The sequence below is a fragment of the Rhea pennata genome, chromosome 11 (assembly GCF_028389875.1).
Source record: "Rhea pennata isolate bPtePen1 chromosome 11, bPtePen1.pri, whole genome shotgun sequence".
NCBI classification, from domain to species: Eukaryota; Metazoa; Chordata; class Aves; order Rheiformes; family Rheidae; genus Rhea; species Rhea pennata.
The window spans coordinates 23003870-23018441 of NC_084673.1; the positions used below are offsets into that span (position 1 = coordinate 23003870).

The 14572-nt window shown below is 50.3% G+C and overlaps 1 protein-coding gene across 1 annotated transcript; it reads left to right on the forward strand.

The window, feature by feature from the left end:
- The first annotated feature begins 3945 nt into the window (after window positions 1-3945).
- FAAH2 (fatty acid amide hydrolase 2) lies at window positions 3946-13546 on the forward strand. Its single transcript, XM_062584639.1, has 11 exons — window positions 3946-4158; window positions 4236-4318; window positions 4710-4843; window positions 5191-5400; window positions 5830-5949; window positions 6603-6738; window positions 7973-8090; window positions 8988-9107; window positions 10311-10422; window positions 10990-11184; window positions 12216-13546. The coding sequence occupies exons 1-11, from the start codon at window positions 3946-3948 to the stop codon at window positions 12389-12391; spliced, it is 1617 nt and encodes a 538-aa protein (XP_062440623.1). The 3' UTR covers window positions 12392-13546.
- The last annotated feature ends 1026 nt before the right edge of the window (window positions 13547-14572 follow it).

Sequence of the window (14572 nt, forward strand, 5' to 3'; positions counted from 1 at the left end):
ACAACTAAAGAAGACAAATAATGGAAACGCAGAATATAGCATCACTCAGTGGTTGCTCTAGTTAAAAGCAGGCTCAGAGGAAGCTCCTCTAAATTTCTTTTCCCATTCTATTGCTATTATTAAAATTGTAGATCATGAAATCAGTCCTTGGCTCTCCACCCTCATAGTGAAGGTCTTTAGTAAGGATTTGCTGCTTTATGCTGCTGTCTCAGTCACTGCATGGAGTGAGATGTGGGAATATTTGCATGTCGGGAGTCAGCAGGAAAATACGCGTTGAGGTCATGTGTTTAAATCCAAACCTTTGAACATCCCTTCTCTCTTCTCCCTTTCCACCATTGTTCCACATAAACAGTTTTGTTCTGAAGCTTTATTTTAAAGATAAGCTTTAAAATGACTCATTTTGCATGGGAAAATTGTGTTTTCAAGGCTTTCCACCCCCACCCCAAAGTTTTGTTTTCTCTGCACTGGTGAAAAGATCCAGAAGAGCTTGATGAGTTCAGTGAAGGTAACCAGAACATGAAATTATTGATCAGAATATGCTTCCTTGCTATCCACTGGTCCTGAGCTCTGAGGCAGAGTGTATTTCATGATTTCCTGGTTACTCAGGGGTTATAGCACGTATAAATAGACTGAGCAGAACCACTCTAATTTCCATATATTCTTGCTAATCTTTTTTTAAGCCATTGACAGTAATGAAACGACCTGGGATAATGATCGGCACAAGGTCAAGATTTACTAATCATGTTTTTCTTCTAAGTAGATAGCGTTCCTTATTATAAAGTGGTGGAGCAGGTTTGGATGTGTGAACTTCATTGCATATTTTCAACACTCTTGCTCTTGGCTGCTTTTTTTTTATTATTCTAGAAATAGCTGGCTTCTTAGAGTTTGCTTGTTTGTTTCTGACAAATGAAGTGCAGTCTTAATAATTTTAATCTTAGGTTTATTGATACTTTAGTTCTAGAGCACCCACTACCTGAGTTTCCACTTTTCAGGGAAATAATGCTCAACTGGGCTACCTGCTCCCATGAACTGGGATAGCTGTTCTTTTGGCATAACTTGCAGAAAGCTCACCTGCATGACCTAATGAGAAACAGTACTAGCTGCTATCTGGGACACGTTGGTATACAGTGTGATCAACAGGGATGTAAGGAATTCATGCCAGCATGTGTCGGCTAATCTGGTATGAATTTCAAAACACTGTTCTTGAAAGCTGCCAAACAAAGATTAAAAGAGACACTTTCCATTGCAAACAAGAGTGCAAAGCTCGGCTGCAAAGGGAAGATTTCTGCTAAAATTCCTAGGCTGCAAAGGGAAGCAGAGACCCAGGACAGAACTAATTTTGCTTACACCCGTGACTGTAAACATCTGTGAAGGACCAGGACAACAATTGGCAAATCAGTCCCACAGAGTGAGAAATAAATTGGCAAGATCAGCAATGTACAAAGTTGAGGAGGCAGGATCATTTTAGCCCTGGCTCTTTTCAAATGATGTATTTTACTGTTCTAGCTTTGGAATACAGCTTTAGGATCACTGGCTTACACAGAGCATTTGTAAGCTCTGAGGGAGTCTTGCCATTCCTTGCGCAAGTTCCAGACCTAGCAATTTGAAGCTGCAACTGCTGGTGCTGCCAGAAGATTTCATGGGCCAAGTTTTAACAAGTCCTGACTTACAGTTTCTTGTAAACCCACGACTTCGGGTCTCTGTTAAGCTGTGATTACACAAAGAATGCAGATGAAAGGTTAAGCCACATGCACAGATTTTTCAGCCTGTATCTTTTGTAATCTAAGGGTGCGTAGCTGCTTAGATATTACAGGGGAAAGGGCGAAGGCTGTATACAGATCTAGATAAGGCCACTTGCATGGGTGTTTCAGCACTGTCAGGGAAACGGGGAAAGGAGCTTTAAATCTCACTTTGCACTGTCAGCAACAATGCACATTGGTCTGAGGAAGCACTGAGCACAGCAGTGCTTGTAATTCATACCAGAGTTGGCCATAGTGTATGGTCAAGGTAGACCCATCAAAGGAAAGGAAAAACTGGGATAGGGAAATCAGCAGGGCATAAAAATTTCCCTTGTTCATCCAGGAGTAAGGGAAATCTCTAGTTTAACAGCTGGAGAGGCTTTTATGAACTTTGCAGAGGTTTCTGTTAACTAAGCCAACTAAAAGATGAAGATGAAGCTTTCCATGGTTTTCCAGTGCAAAGCCAACCAACTCCAAACAGGCAAAGAAACTTTTCCTGTTCTTTTCTTCCCTCTTCCATCCATTAGGAAAGGAAAAAAAAAATGTCTCTTGGTAAGAGCTTGTGAAAAAGAAATATTATCAAGATTATTTCCCATTTATGTTTAGCCTAGTTTTTTATGGGACAGAAGTCAATCTAGTATCCTCCCAGGGTGTGTATGCTGCAAATTATTTTTATAAATACTGACAAGCTGGCTTTGCAATGATGAAATGTTTTCATAAGGAAAGGAGTATGTGCATCTCAGTGCTTTTCACTGAGAATTTAATCGCCAAGTATGAGAAGGAACAGAGTCAGCTCAGATGCAAATACTTGTTTCAAAAGATAACATTATTTTCCAGTATTACCAATTCTTGTAACTTTTGCTTTGAGGGTAATCCAGTGTTCTTTAGTTTCCAGCTCATGTAATCAAGGGCTTTAAAAATCTCAGTGCTTGTTTAAAAACAAGTGTATTAATTGCTGTCTTTTATGAGGGACAAGCTTGAGAATGAAGATCAGTGTTTAAAACATACAGGATTGATATAACTAGGTATCATTTAAGTTCATCAGCTTTAAAATCCTACGGGTTGGTAATATCTGCTCTGTTTGCATTTAGAGCTAGACCTTGAGGACAGGCTTTTAGATGTGGACTGGCAATCTCCACAGTACACAGAAGTATCTCGTCCTCACCCTGAACACAAGACACTCCTGTAAGCAAGCCAGATGTATTGCTGATGCACTCAACCACAGTGCCTTACCGCAGTTCAGCCCGGGCAGCTTCAGGCTCCTTCTGAACGTTGCCCAAGAGAGCTTGCTGGTAAAGACGTTTTAACAGGGTCAGTTGCTATCCCAAATTCCCTTAAAAATAATAAAAAATAAAAGAGTCTTTCTTCACTAGGCTATTTTAAATCTCTAATCAGTAGTTAAATTGCCTGATTTACCCCTCCTCATGAGCTTCGCCCCTGCAGTAAAGAGGTGAATTCCCACTTGGTGGAACAGCATGGTACAGTTACATCCCTGGAGGGGTCACGAGTAGCCAACAGAGAATCAGCCTTAGCAGTGTGTAACAGCGAGACGCTCGCCCTCGGCCTAGCGGCCCTCAGGTGTCCTCACACCTGCTTCCAGCTGCTGCGCTTCAGCAGCCGGGGCGCAAGGCCCAGGGCAAGGCGCGGCGTGGGCAGGCGGGTGGGCGGCTGCCGGCCCAGTACCACGCCCCATGGATGCCCTCGCACCCCTGGCTGCGGGGGGGCAGCTCTGGCCGGACAGGGTGAAAGGGCGAAGCTCCCCAAGGGCACTGCGGGCAGCAACGGGCTGCCGCCCCCACGGCGCCCCGCGCTCCCCGGCGGACATGAGGCACGGGAGGGGGGCGGCCGCCATGACAGTTTCACGACAGAGGGGAGCGGGCAGCTGCAGCGCCACCTCCGCCGCCGGGGCGGCAGCCTCCCTGCGCTGGGACTGCCCCAGCCCCCGCCCCTGCGCTGGGACTGCCCCAGCCCCAGCCCCAGCCCCACGGGCGCCACGGGGCTGCCGCGGCGGCGGCAGCAGCGCCCGGGGACGGCGGAAGGCGGCGCCTCGCCGCTCCCCTCAGGAGGGCGGCGCGGCTGGGGGAGGGGCGGCGCGGCCCGGCAGGGGGCGGGGCCGCGGGGGCGGGGGGCGGGAAGGCCGGAAGAGGGCCCGGCGCGCTGCCCCGCGCGTGCTGTTCCGCCCCGCACCGCTGCGCCGGCGGGAGCCATGGCTCTGTCGCGCGCCGAGCGGTGCCTGGTGCTGCTGCTGCGCCTGGTGTCGCGCGCCTGCCTGGCGCTGCTGGCGCTGGCGGCGCGCGCCGCCGCCGCCGCCCCCCGTCCCGCCGCCGCCGGCCCCGCGGCGCGCGCCGTCCCGCCGCCGCGGCGCGCGCTGCTGCTGCTGCCCGCGCGGCAGCTGGCGCGCCGCATCCGCGCCCGCCAGGTGAGGAGCGCCCGGCCCGGCCCGGCCCGGCCCGGCCCGGCGCGGCGCTCACCTCGCCTCCCTTCGGCCATTTGCAGGTGAAGTGCGTGGAGGTGGTGGAGGCTTACATCGAGCGGATCAGAGAGGTCAACCCGCTCACCAACGCCGTCGTTAAGGACAGGTGAGTGGGGGGGCGCGGTGTCCCGGGGCACCTGCCGGTGTGCCAGGGCCCTGGCCGTAGCATGGCAGCGGCTGTGGCGCGTGCTGGGAGCTGGGGAAGGCTCCTCTCCCCTCCCTGGCCCAGCCTTTCGCACGGCTGGGGTGCGCTTAGCAGGACCTGGATCCCCGTGGAACTGCCTGAGCGCTGCGTCGCCAAGTTCAGTTATCAGCTGCGAGCGCGTTCCTCTCCCTGCTGCAGTGTGGTTGCACTTCTGTGACCCCCTTGGGTGCTCCTCATGCCAGGCTCACGTGCCAGCTCTGTTCCCCCACCCTGCGGAGACCTCCAGTCCTTCCTGGTGCGGTTGAGGCTGGAGAGAGGCACCAGGGCTGCCCCTTCTGCTGTTTCCTCACAGGTTTGAGGAGGCCCTGGAGGAAGCCCGGCAGGTGGATGAGCTGCTTTCGGAGGGCCCTGCTGATGAAACTCTAGAGGAGAGGTTTCCTTTCCTGGGGGTTCCCATCACTGTCAAGGAGGCCTTTTCTCTGCAAGGTGGGTTTGCCCTTGCTCCTCTCTAGCTTTTTGGATCACGACTTGCTCCAGCTCTCCTCAGGATGACAGGGAAGTGTGAGGCCTGCTTGATGGGAAATAGCTTCCCTTTTGCCAGTTTATGTCCCCCTTCACCCAGACACATAGTGTCTGTTTTCATTTTTAACACTCAAACGCTCCGGGTGTGTTGCAGGACCTTAGAGGAGGAGGTCTTAGTCCTTGGAGCTCCTGCGGGTGCTGGAGAAGTGGACCCTGTTAGCCAGCCTTGCAGACAAGTTTGCCCACTGCCCTGAGAGCGATCTCTGGGGAGCTGGCATTGACTCCTCTCTCTGTCAATCCTGGCACCGCAGGGATGCCCAACACATCTGGCCTGGTTAGCCGCCGCAACGTGATTGCCACATCGGATGCCGTGGTGGTGTCACGACTGAAGCAGGCGGGTGCAATCCCCCTGGGTGTGACCAACTGCAGCGAGCTGTGCATGTGGTATGAATCCAGCAACAGGGTCTATGGCCGGACAAACAACCCTTACGACCTGCAACGGATTGTGGGCGGCAGCTCAGGTGAGCCTCCTTGCCTTTAGCGTGACCCTCTGCAGGGAGCAGATGAATGCAGCAAGCAAAGTGAACACTGTTTCCAACTCCTCTGCATGCTGCATGTCATTGGGGCCCTGTGGAGCTTGCGTACTTGCTTCCTGTGCAATACAGTAGATGATGCAGAGGTCCAGCCAACTGGTATCTTCTGAATGTTATAGCTGGCATTGCTTTGGATCTCTCCGTCTTCCTATAGATACGAATAGCAGCACTGGTTTGGCACTTACACAAGGAAAATCACTCTGGCATTAGTTGCCCAGCAGCCCCCTGAATATAAAGCCAGGGTAGTTCCCATCCCATCTGTGTGGAAAGAGAAGTTTTTGCAGTGAGATGTTGCTGTGTTGTTGGATGTTCTGTGCTACAAGCCTGTGGGCTTTTGCTTTCTTTTCTCCTGTGCAGGTGGGGAGGGCTGTGTCCTGGCAGCAGCTGGCTCGGTGATAGGTGTGGGCTCTGATATCGGTGGCAGCATCAGGATGCCCGCCTTCTTCAATGGAGTCTTTGGCCATAAACCCACTGCAGGTAAAACAGGCATGGAGGGTTGGGGCGGGGAACTGTACATCTTCTCCTCTCGGCAGAAGTTTGTTGAGGTGAAACGTGTGGGGAGGGCTGTGTAAGGAACGTGTTCAGGATGCTCCTTAGTTTGCATCACAATCCTTGACATTGTGGGAGTGCTGTAACTGAACAGGCAAATTCTTGTATGGGACAAGTCCACTGCATGAGCACAGCTTGGCCTCAGCAATGGGAAGGTAATTTATGGCAGAGTGTCAAATGCATGGGAGGTGGGAGGTGTGTTGCACATGGTATTGCATTCTCAGTGTGGGATTTTTTCCCAAGGTCAGTATCTGTTGCTTGGGTGTTTTCTTGGCAAGAGGTAACTGTCTGAGGATTGACATAAGACACCCTTTCAAGCCTGGCTGAGGGCTGTTATTGGATTCTGGTGACTTTGCGCAGTGAAAGAGGCGGGGTTCTTACCTGTGCCAACTGGGTCCTTTTCACTTTATGCATGTTACCACCAGCTTGTGAGTGGTGTCATTGCATGCAGTTCCCTAAGTGATAGCTTCCCTGTGTGCTGGAAGGCTGTGTCCTTGCAAGGCTTGCTCTGGCCTGAGATGGTGTTTGGGGAGACTCAGCTCACCTTGCAATAGCTAACCTGTGTACCTCTCTGCTTGCAGGGGTGGTACCCAACGATGGCCAGTTCCCAAATGCTAAGGGGGTGCGGACCAACTTTTTGTGCACGGGGCCCATGTGCCGTTACGCAGAAGACTTGGAACCTATGTTGAGGGTCATGGCTGGGCCTGGAGTCAGAAAGTAGGTTGCTCTTACACTTTCATTGGTCTCAGTTACATTCTGGCCATTGCAGCAGATCGTTTTTATTCGTTCCCTTTTGGGCATGATAGCTTGTCTAACAAATTGGGTCTGTTCAGCCCAAGTTGCTTGTTGATTTATTCTGCCCACTTCCAGCCTCAGTGGGACCCTTGCAGGCAGGGCATGCAGCTTTGCTTCCCACTACTGGTATGTCTGGTGTTTAAGTAGCTTATGGGAGCAGGCTGTCTTGGCCAGCTGTGCCTGGCTTGCAAGTAAGGCTTAAGGAAAGGAGTATAGCCCAGTTTATCCTTCAGTTGGTTGTCAACATGTCCCTTTCCTCTTGGGACTGGACTTTCTTTTGAATTTTAGGCATGATCTTTCCTATTGCTGAACAACTTAATTTTTTCATCCTCCGCTGTGATCTATGGTTATTTGGTAGCTTCATGCACCTGAGAAGTAAAATGTCTGGTTTGATGCCCCTCTCCCTTATCACAAGACCCGCATTCGGAAATATGCCTTTCCTCTGCCCCTGTAAAATCCAGAGGAGCGTTACTATTTCAGTGATGCAAGGGTCACTCTCCCTGTCTGACCAGTCGTTGCTCCTTGCCTGCTGGTCCTCCTACCTTGGTTTAGACAGCATCAGCCCTTGCAGAGCCCAGCACAGCTCTCACCTTGGCACGTGTGGGCTTGCTGTTCACCAACAGGCTGGCCAGGAGATGAAGAGGAGCGAGGTAGCCTGCCAGTGCTGCAGCGTAGACCTTGTACCACAGCGTGGCTTGTGTACGTGTCGGTAAGGAGCAAAGCAGAGATGGGCAGATTAGGCAGATCCTGCTCCTCGCAGTGGCCTCCATGCTGGCTTGTTGCACTGCACGCGGCTGCTTTCTCCGTTACTTTCACTTCTCCTATGGCATGGTGCTGAACCGCGTTCCTAGCCCTGGCCATGGCCAAGATCTGTAATTATAAGGTGCATATTGAGAGACCTGGATTTTTTTTCTAACAGTTATGACAACAGCAATAAATATGCAGAACTACTGGGGCCTAGGACTGATCAGGCAAGCAGGTGGGTGGGTTGTGGGTGGCACTGAGATGTCTATGTCTTCTTAGACTGCCCTTTCTAACTCCTTTCTACCGTGATTGTCCTTAGGGGACATATCTCACATTAACAATTGTGTGAGCAGCTCTGGCAGCCAGGGAAGAGCAAGAAACAGATTCGTAAGCAGTGTTGTTCCTTTCACAGACTGAAACTGGATGAAAAGGTGTCACTGGAGAAAATAAAATTTCACTGCATGGATCATGATGGTGGGTCCATTTTTGTGTCACCTGTGGACAAGGAGATCTTGCAGATGCAAAAGAAGGTATGAAGGAATGGAACAGGTTATTTAAACAGTTGGCTGTCATGGGATGAGCATAGAAATCAAACTGTTCCCCCAAGGTTTTAGGAGTCACTTGAGGACAAAGTGACCTGCTCTGTGTGTTGCTGTGGCTGGCTCCTGTACATGGTGGTGGGCTGGAGAGCTGCTGGCTCTGATGCTGTGTAGGTGACCTTGAGTCCCGTTTATGTTCTAGCAGTGGAAAAATGTGGAAAGATCTTTTTCTTGTTTCTGTGTATCAGCAGAAGTGAAGTGAAAATCTTGTGAGCAGTTGCAATTGCCCTTGCTGGCAGTAGTCATATGTCAGTCATGTTAGAGGAGCATCCGAAGTTTTTTGGCACAGTTTCCATTGCAATAGCTGCATTTTTGCTTTTTTAACTTGTCTTCTTTATATTATGGTGACCTTCCGAGGTTGTGCTGCGTGTTAGCAGCCCACCCAAGACTGCTGCCTGGGTTTTAGTCATGCAGAGGAAGAGATCTATTGGGCTTGAGCCCTGACCTCAGGTACTGTGTTTGGTAGCACAGTGGCTGCATGCTAGTGCGTTTTACTGCGCTGGCCTGTAAGTGACACCGTTAAGAAACTTTATCTTCTGTGCTGTTCTCGATGCTGTTCTGGAGCATCCAAATTCAGCTTAGCTGAGGGTTGCATGGTGGACTTCTGGGAACCTCAAAGATCACAGCTCATTGTTATCAAATGGAAGATGTTTCAGCTGCTAAATGTAGAGAGGAGCTGGTAGGGTGTGCAATATCTGCTGCATAGTAGCAAAGGAAGCCTCATCTGCAGACGCTAGCCTGCAGGCCTTTCCTGTCTCTGATTTGCATACGCTCATTACAGAATGTCACATCCTCTTAGGAGTAAACCTTTTCCACTGTTTTCATTAGGTGGTGGAGCACCTTGAAGGTGAGCTGGGGATCCAAGTTCAGCGTGTGGCAATCCACAAAATGAAGTATTCTTTCCAGATCTGGTCAGCCATGATGTCTTCCAAGGACAGCGATGGGCAGGTGTGTAAGAAAGCTGGGCCAAGGCACAAACTCTCTTGTAGCAGAGAAGAGGCAGCTCTTTGGGGGCCAGACATGGAGAGGTGTAGACTTTCCACACCTGCCTGAAGGCCTTCTGTGCTCCTTTTGTCCCTGCTGTCCTCCTTCCATCCATTTCCAAAGCTACACATTCTCCTCTCCCTTGGTAAGTGGCTCCTGGCAGAGGAGCGAGGCGTTTTAGGGAGGGACAGAGAATTTTAGCATGTTGGCTTTTTTTTTTTTTTTTTTTTTTTTTTTTTTTTTTTTTTTTTTTTTTTCCTCCTGAAGTTGATATCAAGTCGGTTGAGCAGGCAGCTTTGTGCCTCATTCTTTTACCTTTGTGCTGTGTGTCTCAGACCAGGGCCATGTTGCAGGTTAGAATTAATATGGATTAGGAGCCCAGGACTGAAACAGTGGATTAGCAGCATTTTACCAGCAGGCCTGTGTGGAGCAGACATGTGTGGGCTTTTTCTCTCTCTCTCTCTCTCTCTTTTTTTTTTTTTTTTTTTTGGGGGGGGAGGAGGGGGTTGGTTTTTTGTGTTGTTTTTAACTTCCCATGTGCTTTGATTCAGTGAGGCCAATTGTGTTCAAGTTGCTTCCCCTCAATTTTTATTTTCCGTGCCATGCTGTGCACATATGGACATATTTCATAGCAAAAATAAACTCCTAGGTGTGCACCTAGTGTGCTCTTGCCATGCAGACAGCAGTGATAAATGAATGCTGCATTTTAAGGAACAGTAGTATCGCATAAGGGCATGTCTAGTCCTTTCTATCTCCTTTTTCCCGACTCTGGAGACATAATACTTCCTGAGGTATTTACCATTGTTATCCAAGGCATTTCTCAAAGCATCATCTTGTGAGAAGGATCTTTGAAAGGTGTCCATGAGAGGGCACTCTCTTCCCAGAGATGGGTCCCTTTCTTGCTGTGTCTGGCAGGAGGAGATTCTCCTGCTGCTTCTTTAGGTTAGTGCAAGTGCTGTGTAAAGCCTGTGATGGACACCTCCTTCTGTCTGAAAATGGGACTAGTTTGCTTTTGACCCAGTTCGTGGAGAAATTTGTTCTCTCATCAGAATGTATCAGGGTAATTGAACAGCCATAGACTTAGCAGTGGTTTGACAGTCTGCTCTTCGACATTGTGCGCTAACCACAGCAAGCTGTTGCTGAATGAGGGGATGTGTATGGTTGCAGGAGGCACAGCTATTCACAGACCTGCTTGGGGATCATGGAAAGCCGGTGTGGCCACTATGGGAGTTGATGAAGTGGCTCGTGGGGATGTCTTCCCATACTTTCCCAGCCATTGGTAAGTCCCCGTGGCATGCAATGGTGGTGGTAGGGCTGGGTGAGTTGTTAAGTGGGGGCTCTATTCTCCCATTTACTGCAGAGATAACAAAAAAGTTTCCCTCCATTGCCACATGAAGGGGCTCCTGAGTTTGTACTAGAAAGCTTCAAACAGGTTTTTATGACACTTGATGTCTTTAAATCCTAGGAAAGTGCATGCCCTAAGGAGGGAGGGTTATTCAGATTTTCAGTAAAGGGGAATGGGGATGGGACATCTCTAGAGAAGGAAAAGTGAGGATAATAGAGCTGCTAGCAGGGTTTGCCCTTCACTGAGTTCTGTTGGAACTGATGGGGCTCAGAGGGAGCTAGCCAGTTATCTGTACCTTATGCTTTTTAGTAGCATTGGGGATTAACTCATGTTACAGACAGGGAGTATGCCTGATATGAGTGCTGCTGCTAATAAGTGCCAAGTTCATTCTGGGGGAAGCTGTCTGTGCAGAATGATGTGCTTTCTAGCCTGGTGTAACACATGAGTCTCTTGTTCATTCCACTCTAGTGCTTCATCCCTGTTTGTGCTCTTGCCCTGTAGCCCTAGGATTGACAGAGAAGCTGGTGAAACTCAACCCTGGTGGGAATGCCAAGTTGGTGAACATGGGGAAGAGCCTGCAGGCTGAGATGGAGACCTTACTGGGGCCAGATGGCGTGCTCTTGTACCCTTCTCATCCCACCGTGGCACCCAAGCATCACTCTCCCTTGTGCATGCCCTTCAACTTTGCCTACACAGGTGAGGTGCTCTGGCTCCTGAAGCAGGGTCTCAAATATGTCCATGTGGCTATTGTAACAGTGCAAGCTGGGCAGCTTGCACTGTCTCAGTCCCCTGCCAGTGAGAGAGGTGGCAGTTTGTGTAGAGTTTCACAATGCCCAGTGCTTTTACCAGCAGCAGCTGGACTCTTGGGTGACTGTGGGCCATTTTGTGGCTCCCTTGGGCTGTAGGAGGAGCTCTCTGGAACTAGCATGCCTACAAACCTGTTGGTGGGAAGACCTGTTCAGCAGAACTACCAAGATATTTTAACTGGAGTATTTATGCCACTAATAGTGGACTTTGCATAGCAACTAGGTGTCTCACTGCTCCAGAATATCAGGCAAGAATTACTGTCGTGCTTTAAAACTGCGGCATTTACGCCTGCTGTCTGCAGAGGGACAGGTTTGATTGATGTGTCTTATCTCTAATGGGGCTGCCCTCATAGAGAAACCTGGCCTGGCTTCCTTGGTACACCCTGTCCTGAAGGGATGTGTTAAGCTGTTACAGCTGGCACAGTGTTCTGGCAGACATCCAAGGGGTTGCCGGGTGTCCTGAGGTACTGGGATTGACAGTCTGGGGCTCTTTATATGGCTTTCCTGGCTTTTGAGCCTCTTGATCTCAGCACCATGCTGCAATGCTGTCTGGCCCTGGAGTAATGTAGGGATGGCATCCAGAGCAGCAGTGTGCTAAAGTGGATCTTGGCATACCATGACAAGTGCTGTGTGAGCATATCATCACTTGTCAGTGTAGTTTTCATCTATGGTGCTGATAGGGTTTTACTTGGGAACCTCCAGCCAGTGGCTTCTTGTTGTCATGTCTCTCTAAACTGCTTAGTAGTTGTGTGATCTGACTGTACTGCCACAGAGAGGGCCTGCTTTCAGGATCCCAGAACTGGGTGGGATAGCAGTTACCTATCTAGTGGGAAAACTTTCTCTGTGGAGTCAGTGACTTGTCCTGTGCATAACTGATTGCTGTGCCCTGCATCTGTTCTCATACAACCTTCTCTCTTCCAGCTATCTTCAACGTTTTGGGTTTGCCTGTGACACAGTGCCCACTAGGCCTGAGCAGCGAGGGCCTGCCGCTGGGCATCCAGCTGGTTGCAGCTGCCTACAATGACCACCTGACGCTGACAGTAGCCCGGTACCTGGAGAAGGCCTTTGGAGGATGGGTATTCCCTGGGAAAGCCTAGCATGGGTTCCCAGGACTCCAAGGAGGCAGAATTGTGTTCAGAAAGGCTGGCTGCACGTGCTGATATCTGATACAGTCACAGCACTACCTGCTCCCTCTGCACAGGGGGAAAGCTGGCCAACCCCATGTCTTCACCCTGTGGGCAGTGCAGGGATGTGGGGAGATCAAATCGTTCCCACTGGAGCGGTCTCTTCCCCACGGTACCATCTGTGAGGGGGGAGACCTGTCCTGCCTGCCGTCCCTCAGGAGCCCCTGATACCCTGCACTCTGAGCAGACAGCCCATGTCCTGTCTGGGGCAGACACTGATGTTTCCATAGGCACAGAGATGACTTTCTCTGTACCTCTTGCTGCTTTAAAGATACTGGGTAAAGGCTAGAGAGAAGGGGGCTGGCAGGGGCTTGGGTACTGCTGGACTGCTTGGGAACAGCCTCCCAGCTGCATGCTGGGGTACTCCTGGGCACTTCATCCTTTCTTCTCTGTCTCCCCACTCAAGTGACTGCATGCCAGTGGCCTTTCTGCGCCAGAGGCCTGCTGGCCCCTGCAGCCCTGCTGGACTTAGAGGGCAAAGGGTTTTCCTCCCATACCATAACAAGGAGGAGAGGGGCTGCTGATGCTGAAAGTACAGCTGCTGGCAGCTTTATGATCTGTTTGCTGCTCACTGCAGCTCTTGGTGGAGTGAACAGCATGCTTGGCTTTGTCCTTTGTGCTCTGCCTTATGCGGAGCTAATGGGCAAGGAAAGAAGAATTCTTCCAAGAGGGAGCTGGTCTTTTAAGCCTGGGCAAGGGAGGAAGAGCATTTTTGGGAGGGTGCTCTCTTAAGCCTTTAGCAGCACTGACAGAGTTCTTTAAGTACTGCTCTCCATATGCTGAGATGGCTAAAGCATCTACTGTCCATTTTTTTTTCATACCCTTCCACCTCAGTGGGCTGGATGTTTATGGTCACTCAGCTTGATGGGCTTCCCATGCTCCTGCCACTCAACCTCCTGAGATGTCAGCAGCTCCTGACTTTTGGTGTCCAACCTCTCTCTCCTCTCTTCCCCCCCCCCCCCCCCCCATAAATGGATGTATGGAGGAATGTGGGCTGCTGGCCATTTTGAGGGAGGCAGTGAATGTGTGCAAGATGTACATAATGAAGATGGTATTAAAGAGTCTATCCGTCCAGTCTGCTGCCATCTCTGTGTCCTTTTTCTTGAAGGTCTGTGTTGCAGCCATGCTGTCCTATGTGCTCCCCACACTCTGTGATCCTGCTTGCACTGCTGCCCATCTGTGCACACACAGTGACGTGTGAGACTTTTCCTGGAGGCTGAGTCTAGAGTATGGGCTGTCTAATGCTGCTGTGCTGTCCTGACAGTCTGAGAACAGCAGCAAGAGCAGATATCTGCTCTCACGATCACACTCAGCCACTGCCAGGCTCTTGCTTTAAAGTGACTTTGAGGTGTCTGTGTTTTGTTTCTGACAGAACAGAAGAGAGTTGTTAAACTTGGTACCACCAAAGGAGTTTGGGCTCTGTGTTTGTACCCTGACCTTTGGCACGTTGCAACTGTTGCTTCTCAGCCTGCGTGCAGCAACTGTACAGCATTACACCTTTGGAAAGCATAATTCCTGGTGCTTTTGCTCTCTTTGTTAGGCTGCTGTACTGCTACCTCTGTTCTCAGCAAGGCTTGGCATCACAAGGCGTTGCTGAGCTGTGCATGTATTTCTTTTGGTTCTGCTGAAGCAGTTGTTTCTAGGACTGAGCAGATGTGACACTGCAAACATTGTGGCTGTGCAAGGCCAGAGGTGGAGTGGTCACTTTGTGAGTCCCATCTAGAAGACCTCTGCAGGTCTGAACATCAATCTTGGGATGCTAGTGTTTGAGGATAAAACCTCTTCCTAGGAAGATAGTGACTTTCTGAAGGCATCGTGGTTCACATCTATGCTGCCATGCATGGGCTGCCACAAGGTAGCCCTGACAGATTCCCTGATGTTTGGCTGTGCTGTTGCTTTCTGTTCCCAGGACTGTGGCTCTCTGGCCACTGCATCCTTGCAGAGAGATATATCTGCTTAGTAGTAAACCTGGAAACAGCCACCATGTTCAAATGAGGCTGTGTCTTTCACTGCTTACAGAGGGCACTGTTGAGTCCACTGAGCGCTGAGCTTAGTGGAAGTCTGTGAAAAGATGACAGTCAACAAGGAAGCGAG

What these genes read in the sequence shown, in the direction of transcription:
- FAAH2 (XM_062584639.1), top strand. Translation starts at nt 3,946, where the DNA reads ATGGCTCTGTCGCGCGCCGAGCGGTGCCTGGTGCTGCTGCTGCGCCTG. An exon ending in AACGCCGTCGTTAAGGACAG is followed by an intron (nt 4,319 to 4,709) that starts GTGAGTGGGGGG and finishes GTTTCCTCACAG; the next exon opens with GTTTGAGGAGGCCCTGGAGG. An exon ending in CCATACTTTCCCAGCCATTG is followed by an intron (nt 10,423 to 10,989) that starts GTAAGTCCCCGT and finishes CTTGCCCTGTAG; the next exon opens with CCCTAGGATTGACAGAGAAG.